Raw genomic sequence first — 17,545 nt, 5'->3', positions numbered from 1 at the left:
GCAGCATAATTTGCCTTCAACCAAATACATAATTAAGTCCTGCCTTTGAATGTTGCTAGTTTATAATGAAAAAGAACAAAACACCTTCATATAAAATGCAGATTACTAATAAGAGAACCTGATTAAAATCCAATATTTAACCACTCACGCATTTAAGCTATTTTCCTGTTAAACTGATTCACATCTTATTCCTCACTAATCTAGACTTTGTCATTTTTGCAGAAAGTACCTTAAAAGACAGAGACAACACAAACTTGTTAAGCATAGTCCTTCAAGAGACCTACCTCTGAAAAGCATGGCAGCACAAATATAAAATCCAAACCAACATGGTCCAAAAAACTTATGGCACCGCATCCTGGTACCTTCTCAATGGACACCGACTGCCCCCGGCAGCGGGCTCTCAGTGTCGGCTAGACAGGGGATCTGCGTCGGCTTGGTGGTGGTGTGAACATGAGGCTGGAGAGAGACGAAAGGGGGGCAGACAGACAGTGTTGTGTGAGATATGAAAAAAGACTGACGGGCTGCTAGAATGAGAGTGGAGTTGAGATTGGCGCGTTCACGTTAAACACATTCCCCCACACGCGAGAGCGCGCGTCAGAGCGGGAGTTGGAGGGAAAAATGGCTTCGTGTGGAATCACAGGTGAGCACAGTCACGATGACAATCACATGAAAGTTTCTGTAATATCTGATAATTAAATTACGTTTGTAGGGGTGGCCATGGAGTGATATGAGTAGTGTAGCTACCCCAAACCAAGGAGGGTTATTTCCTCAAGTCTAATTTAAAACGACCCAACCACGAGGCCAAACCGGCTATTTCTTGCTAACTGAGTAAGGAGCAAAGTAGCCCTGCTTACTTTCTTGTACTGTGATCTGATTGCACTCTTGACTGAATTACTTCCCTCAAACTTTTCAGTCAAAAATGAAAGCATAAGACATCAAGTTGTTGTACACTTACGCTCTACAAACTTTGTATAATCATTTGTTGTATCTGGTGCAGTCCCCTGTTAGTGGTGGGCGCATCGATTCTGTGATATAAATATATCGATATTTACACGCTATTTGTTTGAGTTTCGATTACTCTAATAAAATATCGATACTAATTAATAAATGCGAAATAAAAGCGTATATAACACTTCTGATTCTTTTAGGGTGATTTACTCCAAAGTTTTTTTGTTTTTTTTCAGTTATTAAATGCTGTATTTATAGTTTTTCATTTTACAAATAAGAACATTTGCCCTGTACCCACACAACCACCCATGTTACCCACCCACCCTAAACCTAGAGACTAAAGTGACAAGAATGAAAACAAAAAATAAATAAACATCATAAAAATAAAACAACAATAATAATACATGTAAATACAGTAACAACAACAGCTAATTCAAAATAAATCTATAGATTCACAAGCAAATACTTACATAATGAACATTCTAAACAAAACACAAAAATAAATAATAAATAAATAAAACAACAAATTACCCTTTACATTCATAGACATTACAGTGAAACATGAATAATTACATTACCAAAAAACAAAAGAGAGTTTCATGATGGACTGAGATTTTTTTTGCACTATTAATGAGGCAAAAGCTAAAGCCTTTGCTTGTACCTTTGGTATAGGAACTCCAAAAGTTTTGTTCCGACAAATTCAGAGACATCATGATCACAGTGTCATTCTAACAGTAGTCATGGTGAAGAGGCTGTTTTAAGCTTTCCACTCAGATCATTTAAATAGAGGATGTTGATTATTTATCATTTATGAGTTTTTCTAAATTAATTAAATTTTTTTAAAAAGGCCAGCAAAGGATTTGTATATTAAAGCTTTTAAATTAACAGTATTTGTCATGGGACTTGTTTTTCCAAGGGTTGCATTTTATTAAAAAGAATAAATCACTGAAAGTATCGGTATTGGGTATCGAATAAATTGCCAAAAAAGTAATCTGTATCTTATTGAATCATAAAAATGTGGTATCGCCTAGCACTATCACTTGTTAACAATCAGTTCTCACTTATCCACTTAAAGAGGGAGATTGATGTCAAACAACTGCTGTGATGCACAAGTGTGGGAAAGGAGCAACATGTTAGCAAGGTTCCAATTACTTAAAAGCAGTTTAGAGCACAATGTTTCTTCTTTTTATGAGTGGCTGATACATAATTAAACAACACTGTTTAAAAAAGATTAATACAGTATATCAAAATGCTTACAGCGTTTTTATTTGGTTATGTCAATATTTTAAGACTAGAAAGAACTAATATGGAGGGAACCACATGTCAGGATTTGCTTGCGATGAGCCCCACTGAAAAATATAGTGACTGCAGTGCTCCTCAGGTCTAGGAAGCTTTTTGTCACATCTTAGTTCATTGTTTTCTCTTTCAATTCTTTCATTCTCAATGCTTTATTATTTTGGTGGAGCTCAAATCTCTGTTAACCCCACTGAAAAGTATCTGACCATAACCAAGTGGCAGACAGACAACGTTATCAGCAAGCTGTTGAACATGGTGCCTTTTAAAGGAAAACAGAGCAACAGGAAACATCATGCACGACTTGCATTCATCATGTGGACTGAGGCACGATTACAAAATGAATGCTAATATTGCTGAACATCAAGGTGATCTTATTATATAAACATTATAAGAACGAATGCTGATAATATGTCACTGCCGTTCTCATAACTTGTTGAACTTTCCCCCAGGAGCTAAAGATCCACTCAGGCTGATTTGATTAAAATTAGAGGCCATAGAGTCAAAGCTACGAACAAAAAGACACAGCTCATCGCACAGTTTATCACAGTCCTTGACACTACCAAGACAGGAACTCTGTCACAAGTGGGTGCAGATCATTACCCCACACTCCTTCTCCCACAGCTGTAGACTATCGTTATTGAATATAATGCGAGTCGCATTGCAATTTCCCACTTCCTAATGTCATAGAGAGGTTCATCAACTACATTTTTGTCACATTTGTTACCTTTTTGTGCCAGCGGTGCTCATAATCAAATGACCTATTTATTCCAGGCCATAAATAATTCCAGTCAGAAATGGGATCAGAGAGGCGATGAGGAAGAAGCACAGCAACAGTTCTGGAAATGTTCTTCACGCCTGGCACCGAAATTTCTCTTCCTCTCAATGGAACAAGGGCATGTCATCGAAGAAGCAGTTCAGCACCAGTAGCATTAGACCAGTTCTTGCTATTTTTTAACACCCCACATGTCTCGTGGAGCTCCATCAGAGGAGATGTATGCTGTTAGATGTGATTTCGTACAGAATACCATATCTGTCAACTGGGCGCAGTGAATCCACCTCCCTCCTTGTCACTTGGCAACCTTTAGTGAGGAAGCAGTGACATTAAAATAATCCTTGAACTACCATGGGAAGCATATTGAGCCAGTGGTGAACTTGAAGAAATAGGTTTTCTTAAAACGACAAATGACCTTGCTGAAATGTAGAGCTTAAACCAACAGTAGTACTGTGAGTGTCCAGAAAAGAGAGGGCACATGTAAAACAATATTATTTTCTGAATGGGAATTAAACTAAATTATTTATGCATTTAAGGATTAGGTTAAGAGGAATTTAATACCACAGGAAATGCAAAATCACTGTTATCCCTATTTCCACCCCCAACTCAGTCAAGGCAGATGGCTGTCTAACATGAGTCTGGTTCTGCCTGAGGTTTCTGCCTGTTAAAAGGAAGTTTTTCCTCACTGCTGTAACTAGCTAAATACTGCGAGGTGCAATGCTCATGATGGATTAAGATGAGATAAGACTGAGTCTTATCCTGTCTTGGTGTTGGGTCTCTGTTCATAATTTAACATAGAGTACGGTCTAGACCTCCTATGTTTGTAAAAGCGTCTCCAGATAACATTTGTTGGGATTTGGCGCTTGTACAAATAAAGATTGATTGATTAATTGACTGTTATAAGAAGTTTTAAACAGTGATTTGTGGTAACAAAAGACTGAAGCTTTCTCTAAACTTTTATAAATATTGTCTGTTAGAAGTTGTAGCTAAAGTGGTCTGCATTGTTTTTCAAGTATGACAAAATATAACCCAAGACAAGATAAGTCAGTTAAAAAATGGTGTGTCAGACTTTAACAAGTGCAGAAAAATGTCTTATTTTAAGATGATACAAAAATTCTGCAAATGGAATAAGAAACCATTTCTTGTTAATGTTCTTGAATGAAGATGTTATACTTATTTCAAGAAACTTTGCAAGTACATTTTTCTTATTCTGAATTTGGACATGGCTTATATTTAGTCTAACAAGATATTTTTAACTAGAAATAAGAAAAAACACTTGCTTTGTTGTTTAGTATATGCAGTATGCAAATTTGTTCATTCAGTGTGTGCAAACAAAGGTGCCACATGCTGCACAGAAAACTTTAATCAAGAAAGTGCAGAATCCCTTTGCAGGAAATGTGACCTCGCTGTTCTTTTTCCAACATAAATTACAACTATCAGATAAATCAGTGGAGCATATAACTCTCAAAGGCTGCATAGAAACTACACCTTTGGGGTGCCGTCGGCCTAGTGGTCTAAGCGTGCGCCCTATGTACAGAGGCTGTAATCTTCATTGCAGCATTTGCAGGTTTCGACTCCGACCTCTACCATTTGTTGCATGTCTTCCCCCACTCTCTAGTCTCCACATTTACTGTCTCTTTCTAGCTGTCCTATCTAATAAAGGCAAAATGCCCAAAAACAAAGCTTAAAAAAAAGAAACTACACCTAAAAAAACACATCATTTATACAGCAAAGAAGGAGAAGAAGTACAATACTTGTAGATAGTGTCAAGTGTCCAGTATGGCCATTTCAATCCACTCCTTTTTAAAAAAGAACACAAAGGGAATCATTTTTGGACATTTTTTAAATGCAGTGATCTGTAGTTTGGAGGCGACAATGGTAGAGAGAAAAGACTGTGCAAGAAAAAGTGAAGAGCAGAGGGAGCTGTTAATTCTTCATCTTTTATGAATGAGTAATGTTCAGCTAATGGACTTAAATGATGTGGAGCTACGGTCGCTTCTTTACTCCTACTCTCTGTCCCCTTTTTCTGTGTCCCTCTTGTCTTCTTTTCCTACTCCAAACCTAGACAAAACATTGTTCCAGACAGAAGAGACAATGCTGCATTAGTTCTCTGGTATGCAGAAGTATGTAAATACAAGGGCAGTATTTAAAAAAGATGAAAACTGTCAGTGACATGGCAACTTTCTTCTTACCTCTATTGACACTCACTTAAAAATGACAAAAGAGTTAATGACATTTTCAATCCTGCACTGGGTTAGACATCCTGTCCCCTGTTTTTAAACTAAATGTTTGAAATGTCTACATGTCCCAGCAGGGGGCATATGTGTGCATGTGTGTGATAGAATGGGGTCAGATGAGTTTTAGTTTTGTCTGAGTTGCTACTTTTGATGTGTAGAAGACGCAAAGCTTTTTGCTGTGGTAAAGAGCACAAAGGTCCCAGGGCTTCCCATGTCAAGTGCTTGTGTGTGTGTGTGTGTGTGTGTGTGTGTGTGTGTGTGTGTGTGTGTGTGTGTGTGTGTGTGTGTTTGTGTGTGTGTGGGGGTGTGTGGGTGTGTGGGTCTGTGTGTGTGTGTGGGTGTGCGTGTGCAGTTTTGAACCTGTATTGCTCCATAAGTGTGTTGGTTTATATAAGCATTTAAGAATTGAAGGCAGGTTCTGCACTCTTAAACATTTGTAAAATGAAGATGTTAAGCGTACCCCTCCTGAGCCAGCTCCTTATGTTATACAGCCATTTGTCTCTGTTTCACTTTACATGTAGCATCTCAATTTATTATGTAATGTTGAAGAAAGGTCAAACCTCTCACACATGCTGAATTTGCCGTGGAAAAGGTCAGCAGTGAACACAGGGGTCAGAGGGGGACCTGGGTAGAGCATCACAAAAAACACTAACACCAAAACGAAGATGTGCATTATGTGGGCGAACAACAACAATGTGTAATCAAAGATGGGCTTGTATCATGACAATGCTTACAGAGAAATGTTTCAACACCTTCATGTAAACACGCTTATATGTTAAGGTTCATATATAGCAGGAGTATTGAAATAGTGAGTTTTAATCCTTTCCACTTTCAGTTATTGCCTCTGCGTCATCTGATGTCCTCACTTCAACCATCCTCCTGTTCACACTTGGAGGTGTAAAACTTTTGCATGCCTGCCTTGACTCAAAAGTTACATACACTATAAACCCCCTTCACGAAACAGCCCACTCTTATAAAGTTCACATTTATTGTACATTGTCTTCTCTATGTACAATTTGATAAGTAACTGCAGTTTTAAAACTCATTCTGGTCTGATCCTTCTCTACTCACTGCTGATGTTTGTTTTTGAAAAGCTGAAAAAGTATTTTTTTTTTTTTTTTTTTAGGCATTAGTGTCTCACATGTCTGGTGTAGAGCTGTCCTGAGGACCAAGTAAACCTGTGCATAGGACCCCACCCAGTGGGAGAAATGTGCATGCACATGAAATTATTCCAAATTCAGTATGTACTGTAACAAAGTAACTCTTCATAACCCTCCAGTGACCATGACAAATCATCATACAAGCACATTTTGCTTGATGCAACATGTTTCTGTGTGAAAACATATTAATGCAAAGAAGTCAGGGATATTGTGTCAGTGAGTTGATGGTGGTCAACATTAGCACCACAACTAGGGATGCACAATATTATCGGCACATTATTGGTATCGGCGGATATCGGCCAACACGCCGATATCTGCTGATATAATTAACCGATAAAATAATGGGCTGCTGCAGACATGTTGGGCTCATGTTTTCAAGTTAAATTTGAATTTAAGCAGCAGTCTGTAAGCTACATGTAGCTGACTAATTTAGGCACATTTACTGTTAAAGAGTAAACCATTTTATTTAATGTGGGTTTAATTGCTGTACAGTTGCACTTTTCACATGTTCCCTGTGAACAGAGGTTAGGTTTACTTACTATGTCAAATGTGAAATTGGCCAAATTTGCCCTGGTTGTGGGTTTTGTTATGATTGTCTCAGGGAGAGCATCATCCAAGTTTTAAGTAGGATGTATCTGTTTGTATGAATTTTGTTTGAAAGCAATTGTCATAAATAAATGTGCAGTTTTAAGTTTTTCTTATTTTGCACAATAAATGAATATTACATAACAAATGTGATTAGAGTATCACCATAATACTGTGCGCTAATTCCAATACAGAAGATAATTGATGATCTCTGTAATTAGGCGTGCTGGAAAAAATATCGGTATGAGTAATCGGCTAAATGAGTTGTAAAATATCAGCATAGAGAGAGTAGATCAAACATAACTGGCCGCATATAAAATTTTAATGTTTGAAGTGTTTGCTGTATGTATTTGTTGATTGTTACTGTTCTGGTTTTTGTTTTTAACTCTGTGAAGCACTTTGAATTGCTCTGAGTATGAATGGTGTTTTATAAATAAACTTGCCTTGCCTAGCATATTGGATATTGGCAAAAAATCCAATATGGTGCATCCCTAACCACAACAATATTTTAGAAGTCAGGGAAGCTGCTCTGAAAAAAATATAGCATCAAAAATGCATATGAAATGGCGTTCAAAAAGAAAAAAAAAAAGTATACACATTTGATAAGAAGACGAGTTGTAACTCCAACCAACCAAGAAGACGTCTTGACCAAAAGAAAATGAGGCTTGCGTTTCCTCATAAATAATTATTTGGTGGGTTTGTATACACAAAGACAGGGTCGTCTTTATGTTGAATCTGAGAGCCTAAGTGTGTTTGGACAGTTTGTTAGAGCTCTGGCTGGAAACACCATCCTCTTGAGAAGTTTGCCTGATGATTGGCTCCATTCATTCAAAGCCTGGTTCCTGGTAAAAATCAGTAAAAGGAGCTTCTGTTCACTTCAACATTTAGAGGAGAGATTCTCAGATGTGAACACATTCTGTCCAACAGCTCACTGCTCATACTGCAGGTAAGTCTAACTTTTCTGGCACTCTACATCTGTTTGGCTTATTTATTGAGCAAAGATTAAGTTTTTATACAAAACTTTTCTTCTTTTAAGAACTCCAAGCTTCAGTATTTATTGATTTTTTTTGTTTGTTTGTTTGTTTTTTTTACAGACATGCAGTTTCTGATCCTGTTTGCTCTTTTTAGTGGTACATAAGACACTTTCATAAACCTTTGCTGGCATTTAAACTTCATTTGTTTTGATGTAGGGCCCTGGTAATCATTTCTGAGTACTCAGACAATGTAATTTAATGTTGTTACTCAAAACAAATTAGGATTTGCCATGTTTCAGCATCATTTACAAACATCAATAAACTCATTAAAAAGTTAAAAGTTAAAAAAACACTTTATTACACTAAAAATGTTTTTTTTTAGATGTGCTGACAGAACAGGCTAATTATGTTTTATGTAATTAAACCTGATACCTGTAAATTCTCACTAAAGAACCCTCAAATGTTAGAGTATGCTCATGTGTTTTTTCTGTTCAGGGGTTTTTGCGGCCCCATTTGTGAAAGAAGAGGAGGCAAAAGGATTCATCAGGCTGAAGAGGCAGTCAGGATACTGGGATCCACACAGTCCTCAGAATCAGTGGGGTTACACGGTTCAGGAGCAGTTAACCATACCCTGTGTGATGAACCTACATAATGATTCAGTATGAATGTTATTTGTAGCCAGTGATTAAAACACCTGGATTATGTCGGCAGGTTAAGAGGCAGTTCTGTGATCAACCTTTTTTTTTTTATATAGGCTAATGAGTACTGGACAGCCATTCGAACAGATGCTCAATACTACATGGATATGAGTCACCTGATGTTCGACCGCTCTGTGGCTGTGAGTGAGAGACAATCTGCTTAAAAGCATGTGTCAACTGTTAAACATTTATACTGTGTTTACCTGCGTTGTTCTTTACACTTTGCCATCCTGAGAGTGAATCATGTCCATCCAATTCACAACCTACTACTTTTAACCCACCCCACCCAATAAAAAAAAAAAAAATTGCAAATTTGATTTGACTCGTTTACAGCTGTATTAACACTGATCTCTTGTGGCTGTTTGAGGCTACTAATGTGCCCAAAGAAGGCAAGGTCACCTCCCTTTACTTTCCTTTAGCTCTCTTTTGAATTAATTATTCAACTCATTCATTGTTTTTTTTATTTCATTTTTTCTCTCTGGTTGTGTTTCAGGGAAAACAACAGGCTATATATGGAGATGCTGCGAAATGCACGAGCACATCTGGATAGTCAGACTGGCCGGCAAAGTTAAAACCATAAAAGAAGACACTAAGAAGATGAGAGATCACATTGTTGACAAAACAGTGCTGACCAGAGCCAAAACAAACAAGCCTAAGTTGATTTAAACCTACCAGGAATATATACAGTACATATTCCAATTATCTATCTATCTTTTATTTGTTTTTAAATGAGTACATGAGCAATAAACTTTGAAATATGAATATGATATGATAGTACCAAGTAGGATCAACATGAACAAGCAACAATTCACATATTGAGGCCACACTTGTTATCAGTTTGAGAGTATGAATGATTTGAGAATGAAGGTCAGTAATCAAACAATTTATTAAATAAAGATTTAAATCAAGGTTAACACGTGTTGTGTTGTTAGTTGCATTGAATATAGCTTTACAGTTTCAGTTGGAGAACAAACATTCAAATGGAAGGGAAAAACTATGTTCTCCACATCTTGTTGACCACTAGATGGTGCTGCCAACCCACCAACATCACCTTCCATCTATAGAATGTTATTCTATTTTCCCTTCTATCAGCATTATATTTCATTGAATTGAGTAGTGTTAAAAGCAGCTTAAATTGTCACAAATAGAGCGTTGTGTATTCAAAACAACTTAAGTAGTGTGATAAAAGTATATCTGAACAATACAAATACTGTATGTTACTGTAACTTCTGGGACTTATAGAAGAAATGTGCCTAGATCTTCATTGATGCATTACACTTTATTATGAAGCTTGAAATTGTGTCACTAACTGCAGTGATCATAAATATGACAAGTATTGAATATGAGGAGGAGGCAGACAAAGACAGTAATTAATAAGAAAACATTACATACTGTTTACATACAACACAAATAAGAGCTGTTTAATCAGGTAATGTTATACTCCTGTAAGATATGCTAACAACCTTAAATACTTTGTAGCATGAAGACGGTTATTTCATCGCCAACAAATGTACAAGGTAGTTTAGAAGTTGTTTGTATACCTTCACAGATGAAACCATGTGTATCACACCCTACTGAAAAGCAGTAACTGTTTGAGGTAATTGTGCTTCATGTACGTGGGAACATGGGCAATCCATTCCTAATGATGTTATTTTGATTGAGTTGTGTGTAAAATGAGCCTGAAGTGTTTCGAATAAGAAATTTTGGGAAGTCGTTTTAACTTTTCTTTTAGCTATATAATGCTGTACAGAGAATTTGTTGCAACCAACTAAATAATTATCATGTCCATCACATAAAGTACATCCAAGTAATTGAAAACATGAAACAACTACAAATAGGTTTAGCTAACCATTTAAATCTAGCCATTCTTAAATTGTATACGTTTCTTTTCACTTTTTATATAAATTTTGGCTTAAATACCCTGCTGAAATGACCAACAGGTGTGATCTAGTGCACTGATGGCAGCATGCTACTTTAAGCCACTCAGTGTACATTATGTAGTTTCATAACAGTCTGAAATGCAACAAAGGCTGCACCAATTTAACTATGATTGTCGTATTGATAAAACAGAATAATACTCCACTTAAATTATTTGAATAATGCTTAAATCTGTATGAATTTACACACATTGACAGGAAGAAATCTAAGCAAATACAACTGAAAGAGTCATGCCTCCTTTTAAAAGCACCTGCACTGGCTTCCTCTGGCCCAGTGAACACAAATACAGTTACTGAGTATCTGCTTTTACGCCCATCAGTGACAAAACTGATACAATAATTTATGAGCCCTCCCCCATAAAAACCAACAGCTTTAATGTTAATAATTCAACAGTAACAAAAAGCAAAACTGCAGTGCTAGTGGATTTCATAATGAAAGTCTAAGCTTACAGACCTCACCAATCGGTAACCTATGATATGCATATTATTTATTGCACTGGTTTAGAACAGGTACTTTGTATTGGCCAATACTCAAGTCAAAGTATTGAAATGGGTAAAGGAAACAGAAAAAAGGTATCAAAAAGTCTTGAGTACCACATAAGGATCATCAGTTTTTTTGTGAAAAGTGTGTTATTGCTACTAAGTTGAAGGAGGCTCCTCACTTGCGATTTGAGGAGGGACTTTCATAAACTTCTGCAGAGCTGGAGTGAAGATGAGGATGGTGCCCAGTATTGAGACAGTGAGAAAAGCCCAGAGGAAGATCCTGTCCAAAACCTGTGCCACAAACTTCCAGTCTTGTACCACCTGGTAAAAACAGAAGCAATGGGAGATGAAAACAAATTACAAATAAAGCCCTTGAAGAAATTTGATCATAAGTATATTCTCTTATCTAAACCCACCTCGCGGATAAAGTGTTCCTTGCGAATATGTCTGCTGATGTAGCGCACTGAGTAGATAGCCTGGTCCAGCATGGTCGCCCAGGCCTCGTCCTCCTTCCCATCAGAAGTGGTTTGTCCGTGAGCTCCGCTGTTCCCCTTCTGGCCTCCTCTCCGACCTCCAGAGCGAGATTTCGTATCAGGGCTCTCAGGAGCCAGCTCTGGGTAGTGGTAGCGATCAGTGTGTCCACGCATGCAGAGCAATCTTGGCAGTTTCTGAAGAAAGAGATTGCGAACCCACGGCGACATGGGGTGATAGGTGGCCGAGGAGCGGTGGTGCACGTTGATGACAAAGACAGTGACGATGATGGAGAGAGTGACAAAGATCATGATGAAGAGGAGGTACTCTCCGATAAGTGGGATCACCTTGGAAGAGGAGGGGATGATTTCTTCTATCACCAGAAGGAACACAGTGAGCGACACAAGGACAGAGGTAGAGAGTGACAGCTTCTCACCTTCATCAGACGGAAGGTAAAACACCAACACCGTCAGGAAGGACAAACCCAAACAAGGGATGATTAGGAAGAGAGTGTAGAACAACGGCAGCCTCTTCAGGATGAAGGAATATGTGATGAAGGGGTACGAGTACATGCCATCCTTCCTGTTCCCTCTGGCACCAGTGGCACTTAGGATCTCCCACTCTCCGTTATCAAAGAAGTCCTTCCTGTCAACTTGTTTGTCAATCAGAATCAGGTCCACCATGTGGCCATCGTATGTCCAGGAGCCAAACTTCATAGTGCAGTTCTGGCGATCGAAAGGGAAGAAGGTGACATCCATAGTGCAGGCAGATTTATAACTTGCAGGTGGTGTCCAGGTGATGGCGCCATTGTACCTGACAATTGCTTTCGTCATCAGGGAGCCCTCAAATCGACCATCAGCACTAAAAAGAAAACACAAAAGAAATGTAAAAGTTAACAATCTTGAATCATCTAACAGGACATTGTAATTATTTGACCTCCGCTTAAACTTGAGATTAAGTATGTACAAATAAAAAACATTCAATTTTTTTATTTGTCATGTAAGCTAAAAACCAGTTTCGAGCACATCATATGGATCTTACTTCTCATAGAGGACAATGTCTGGAAGCCAGATGTTTTCAGAGGGAACTCTGATAGAAGTTATTCCTCCATATTTCTCTGGATTCCATCGCAGCTTGTAATCGATCCACTCCTGGTCATCATACACAAGACACAACATGAAGTACCATTAGGGCTTGTATGCATTAGAACATTAAAGAACACTGTAACAGTGTTAAACAAGCAGAAGGTTTTACACTTGTCAGACAAATCAGAAACAAGAGTTTTTCAGAAACTAGTGCCAAGCTCAATTTCCAGTAATTCCATTGGTGTTTGTGTAAAACACTATTATTCCAGTATCTCTATACTTCCTTTCAATAGACTTTTGACTGTTATGTTTGTAATCCTGATAATACAAATGGTAAGGTTTTCTCTTAACAGACATGGTAGCCTCAGTTTGTTTCTGTGAATGTCTTACCTGACAGAGCCAAACATTGGTTGTCATCAGCTGGTTCTTTTCATCCTGAAGTAGACAAAAGAACAAACAATAACATTTTAAAAAGGAAGGAAAGAGTAGAGAAGCAAGGTCATGATGTGTTTGTAAAAAAAAGAAAGAAATATAATTCCTTATGTTAAGTTATTTTTAAATGTTGGGGTAAAGCTATCTGGGGAGACTTAATGTCATGTTTTTAGTTGGCTCTGATATCTTTTACTTTGGTTCACATTTCCTGACAGTAAAGTAGATGACACACATGTGAATATTAACTGCATTTTTAAGGTTGAAAATGATGTAACTTGTCTTCATATTTTCTGCTCTGGGTGCGTGCATCATGATGTAAGATCTAATTAGAGGACTCGATGAGAAGGTTGGCTGAAAGTAAACTAAATAATCCTTTCCTTTCTCCATGAAATCAGACAAAATCTCATTTACCCGTCTCTGCCACTTCCTTAGCAAACAAGCAAAGGAAACCAGAGTGGGTGCATTGAACCACGCTGAAGCAATATAAATGTAGCAAGGGATAAATGGAAGAGGACAGGAGTAGAGAGATAGAGAGTGGTGAACTCAGGTTTATTTCCACATCACTGGAGTAGAGTTGGAAAAATAAGGGAAAAAAAGACCTGAGAGAAACACAAAGAAGTAGCTCTTCCAGACCAAGCCTCAGCTGTCAAAGTGAGTTGGATGTTTCGGTGATCACATAAAGCAGAGGTGAGCCATAATCTAATACAGAGCAGCGTCAGACTCATGGGACATACATAGTGAAGCTACGCTGTTGTTATTGCCCCTTCCAGCTCTCTTTTCCAAAATCAGAGAGAGCATCAACCTAAATCTTTCCTCCCAGCAGAGCCTTGAGAGGACTCATATCTAATATTCTTTGTCTTGCATGGCTGTTAGGTGAAATGATGAAGGGTTAAAACCAAACTAGATGAATATTTCAAGCCAAGAAGAGTGGCTCTTCCATTAGCATCCTGAGTTTTCTCCATTTGAACACCTTAACCATCCCAACCTATCACAGACAGCCGCTGAAATATTAAAGGAACACTCCAGAGAGACACTGCATGGTTGGAGATGTGAAGTGAGTGTACAGATCTATTTCAGGACCACGCAAAGCTACACACTGTGAAGCTGCCAACAGCCTGTTTGATATCAGCACCATGGACAGCAACAATGTTGACTAAAACTACAACACAAGCAGGAACCAACCACAGCTACTCTTGGTTCTCAATCCTGTACTATATTTCTTTTCAAGTGGCTTTTAACAAAATAAAATATACTACATTTCCTTTGTATGTATCTTATAGTCAACATCTGGTAACTGAAGCTTCTGGTATTCAGCAATATATTAAAAAACATCATGACATGAAGCTTGATATATTCTTGATATCTGACTGACCCTTTCAATTAATTCAGAACTTGAACGTGAAATTTGAATGTTTAATGAGAGACTTGATCATTTCTCATAGTGATGGATCCACTTGTAGGGCAGGTGTTTTTTGAGCCATAGTAAGAGTTTGATTGAGATCCAGGAAAAGGTAATTAAAACAACATGTTTGGGACTGAAGTAGATGATATGAGAGGTTTTGTAATATGTATTTGTGATTTCAGATGCATTCTCACCACATCAACCAGCTGGGAAATCTTGAGTCCAAAGCGCACTCTGATGGTGTCATTGTTATGCTGTATGGGCCTGACCCAGCGCTGGTAGCCTTGGAAAAGGTTCTTCAGGAGGGCGTCCTCCATCTCCGCCAAGGACACAAATTCATTTGGAGCTGAAAGAAAGAAGAGGTAAGCAGACTCACACCACAATGCTATGCGTTCATTGGTTGATGAAAAGAACAGAGTGGGTACAAATAGCTGTGAAAAATACTTGAACTCTGGCAGTTCAGTGGACACAGAATTCACTCTCACCACTAATAACCTTCAAAATTCTGTAGTGACTTGGCTTTTTGACATATTTTCATCTTAAAACGACAGAAAATAATGCTCCTGGCTGTTAAAAATGTTCATCTTTGATTTTTTATAATGTTTATTTTTTTGTTATTTTCTCTAAACCAGGTGAAGTTTTGAGTGCTTTGGAGAACTTTTGAAATATGTTCAACACAGAACATATTGGACTGAAACCTAGATGAAAACTAATGATAGCATGTAGTTAGGATGCCACTCAAAATATGTTAATTTACTGTTAAATTGCATTGTATTTAATAAATTGGCCTTACATTAGATACAAATTGGTCACTGGTTTGAATATTTAAAGACTTTTTATCCTATAGACTTACAGACTTTGTTTAGGGGGGTGAAAATAAAACATCTCAAACTTGTGATTTGACAGAAAGCATAGTATAGCACAAACAAAAATAATATAAAAAAATCATAATGTACAACAAGTTATTTACAGTCCTCCATGAAGTGCATCTATGGGAGGGAATTGTAGATGCATTAGGCACAGGACAGGATCAGGAGTGACTGATACAGCTCTGCACTGGATGCAGAGATGACAAAGTCCAAAAGCTGAGTACACAGCACATGAGTCAGCCTGAGGCAATATGATGTCCCCCGAGGGACAGAGACAGTAATATTGACAATGACGAACAGGTATAATGTCAGACACAGGGGGATGCCAAGAGCAACTGTTATGTATGTGGTGAGGAGTTGCGTGGACCTTTAACCTACAGCTGGTCTTTCCTCTGGCTATACATCTGTCTGACATCTTCATGGATGAATACATCAAGTACAAGCACCCATTAAATCACCCAAAGCAATTAGCTATAAGACATCTCAAACAAACTGGATCTGTGTTTATGAATTCAAGAACTCAATTAGATCTGCATTGCTGGACTCTTGCAGCTTCCACTTGTGTGTTCCTGTTTGTGTTGCTGACCCATGGGCCCCAGAGAAAACATGGCAGGGTCCCCCTGAAACGGTCACCTAGATGCAGAAGTGGGACATTGATGAAACTCCAGCAACTTCCAAATAGTAAATATGTTTGTGTTCTTGCATTGCGATCACAAACCCACGGAAATGGCTGTTATTTTGCATGGCACTTAGCGGCACACTGAACCCACGGAGAGGTTCCACCTTCAGACTGAACTTCATCCCACTACAGGCAAAAATAATATGCTACTTCCAATTTTATGGAGTGAAATCATTAGAAACATTAAAGGAAATATTCGGGATTATGTTAGTGAACATCCAAAAATGTATGCATTAGCAGCAAAAGTGTGGGTTGTACATACAGTGGCCTTGGTGGATTGTGCGGAGGAGCAGATTTTAAATTGTATCGGACATGGATGTTGCACCACATGGTCTGTCTGCGATGCTCCCGTTCACTTGATCTTATAGTGGTTACGTTTACTCATACTATGATATATAACGGGGGGAAATCAGTCAGATGACAGCTAGATTTCTTACCGGGAATGGTGGCGAGAGACAGCGGGCAGGACACCGACAAGATGAGGGAGAGGAAAACCGAGAACTTCATGGTGTTGTTGTCCTCGAGCTCCGACACAGCGCTCCTGCAGCCTCCTGCTACTGTGGGCTGATCAGCTGATGAAAAGGACACGGCAGCATCGAGGTTCCTATCAATAGGACGAAATCAAAAACGGAAAACAAGCCCTGCGCCGTTTCAAGTAGAACGGGGGAAACGTTCAGAAAGTGCATGTGGCCGGTTGTTTTCTGTGCCGTGGCTCCGATCGAGGCGTCAAGGGGTGCGGCGGCGGCGGTCAGCGGAGCGGTCCGTAAAGGAGGAGGAAGAGGAGGAGGTGGGGGGAGGGGGAGGGGATGAGGTACGGAGGAAGCACTGGAGGTGATCGTATACTGTGTGTAAACCGCTGTCATAATAATAATATTCATGGTCAAGACTGTGAAGGACACTTTACACTCATGCATTTTACATCATCAATTGTAGCGTGTTGGAAAAAAAAAGTCTGAACCGTCAGATAATGATGTCAACATTTAAATTAGCTTACATTTAAATAACTAAGTGAGGGTGTAATTGATGCTCTGTTTCGTGGGCTAGATGTTATGAGTATCATTGCACCCCCCCTAGCTTTGGGGTCAAAGGCCCCTACAATAAGCAGATATAGTGGGGTCGAATAGACTACATGTTTTTTTACTCCCAGTGATGCATTTCCAAGTCTCTGTCACTCTTCCTCCACAGGAGGGCGCTAACAGAAACACTAGAAATAGGATATATGGCACTTTGAAGAGAACCAGATCTTGAGGAGCCGTTCCTTTCAAAGACCCGTTCAAAAGACTGGCTCTTTGGCTCATTGTTATATTTATTTGTTTTTTAGAAGTCAACCAGGGGTATCTCGTCTTTATCAAGGAAACAATCACTGGTAGCAGTTATAAGATAAGATTTGGATCAGTATAATTCAAATTTACACATCCCACCAATATATATATATATATATATATATATATATATATATATATATATATATATATATATATATATATATATATATATACTCTATTGGTGGGAATTAT

General features: G+C 38.4%; 3 protein-coding genes across 6 annotated transcripts in view; 1 reads left to right on the top strand and 2 right to left on the bottom strand.

Moving 5' to 3' along the window:
• Window positions 1-506, bottom strand: part of chrna8 (cholinergic receptor, nicotinic, alpha 8) — a 49,930-nt gene extending 49,424 nt beyond the window's left edge. Inside the window, exon 1 of the mRNA XM_034690487.1 lies at window positions 285-506. Coding sequence (XP_034546378.1) covers window positions 285-354 — 70 coding nt within the window. The 5' untranslated portion in view covers window positions 355-506. The remainder of the gene's footprint in view (window positions 1-284) is intronic.
• Window positions 433-9,584, top strand: LOC117817732 (uncharacterized protein C3orf85-like). Of its 4 annotated transcripts, none has more exons than XM_034690489.1 (5): window positions 433-640; window positions 8,093-8,128; window positions 8,468-8,631; window positions 8,727-8,810; window positions 9,164-9,584. In XM_034690489.1, the coding sequence occupies exons 1-5, from the start codon at window positions 619-621 to the stop codon at window positions 9,218-9,220; spliced, it is 363 nt and encodes a 120-aa protein (XP_034546380.1). In that variant the 5' UTR covers window positions 433-618; the 3' UTR covers window positions 9,221-9,584. The 4 variants fall into 4 exon arrangements, 3 of the variants coding, with proteins under 3 accessions (XP_034546380.1, XP_034546382.1, XP_034546381.1); XM_034690490.1 differs by lacking the exon at window positions 433-640 and adding an exon at window positions 7,407-7,944; XM_034690491.1 differs by lacking the exon at window positions 8,093-8,128 and having other exon boundaries at window positions 434-640.
• Window positions 9,533-16,841, bottom strand: LOC117817731 (neuronal acetylcholine receptor subunit non-alpha-2-like). The gene is made up of 6 exons (XM_034690488.1): window positions 16,466-16,841; window positions 14,675-14,826; window positions 13,037-13,081; window positions 12,603-12,712; window positions 11,507-12,422; window positions 9,533-11,411 (listed from the first exon to the last, which is right to left on the bottom strand). The coding sequence occupies exons 1-6, from the start codon at window positions 16,533-16,535 to the stop codon at window positions 11,247-11,249; spliced, it is 1,458 nt and encodes a 485-aa protein (XP_034546379.1). The 5' UTR covers window positions 16,536-16,841; the 3' UTR covers window positions 9,533-11,246.
• Window positions 16,842-17,545: the final 704 nt, after the last annotated feature.

Source organism: Notolabrus celidotus, chromosome 8, assembly GCF_009762535.1.
Source record: "Notolabrus celidotus isolate fNotCel1 chromosome 8, fNotCel1.pri, whole genome shotgun sequence".
Taxonomy (NCBI): Eukaryota; Metazoa; Chordata; class Actinopteri; order Labriformes; family Labridae; genus Notolabrus; species Notolabrus celidotus.
The sequence above is the reverse complement of the archived record's forward strand: the minus strand, read 5'-3'. Positions and strand labels throughout refer to the sequence as shown.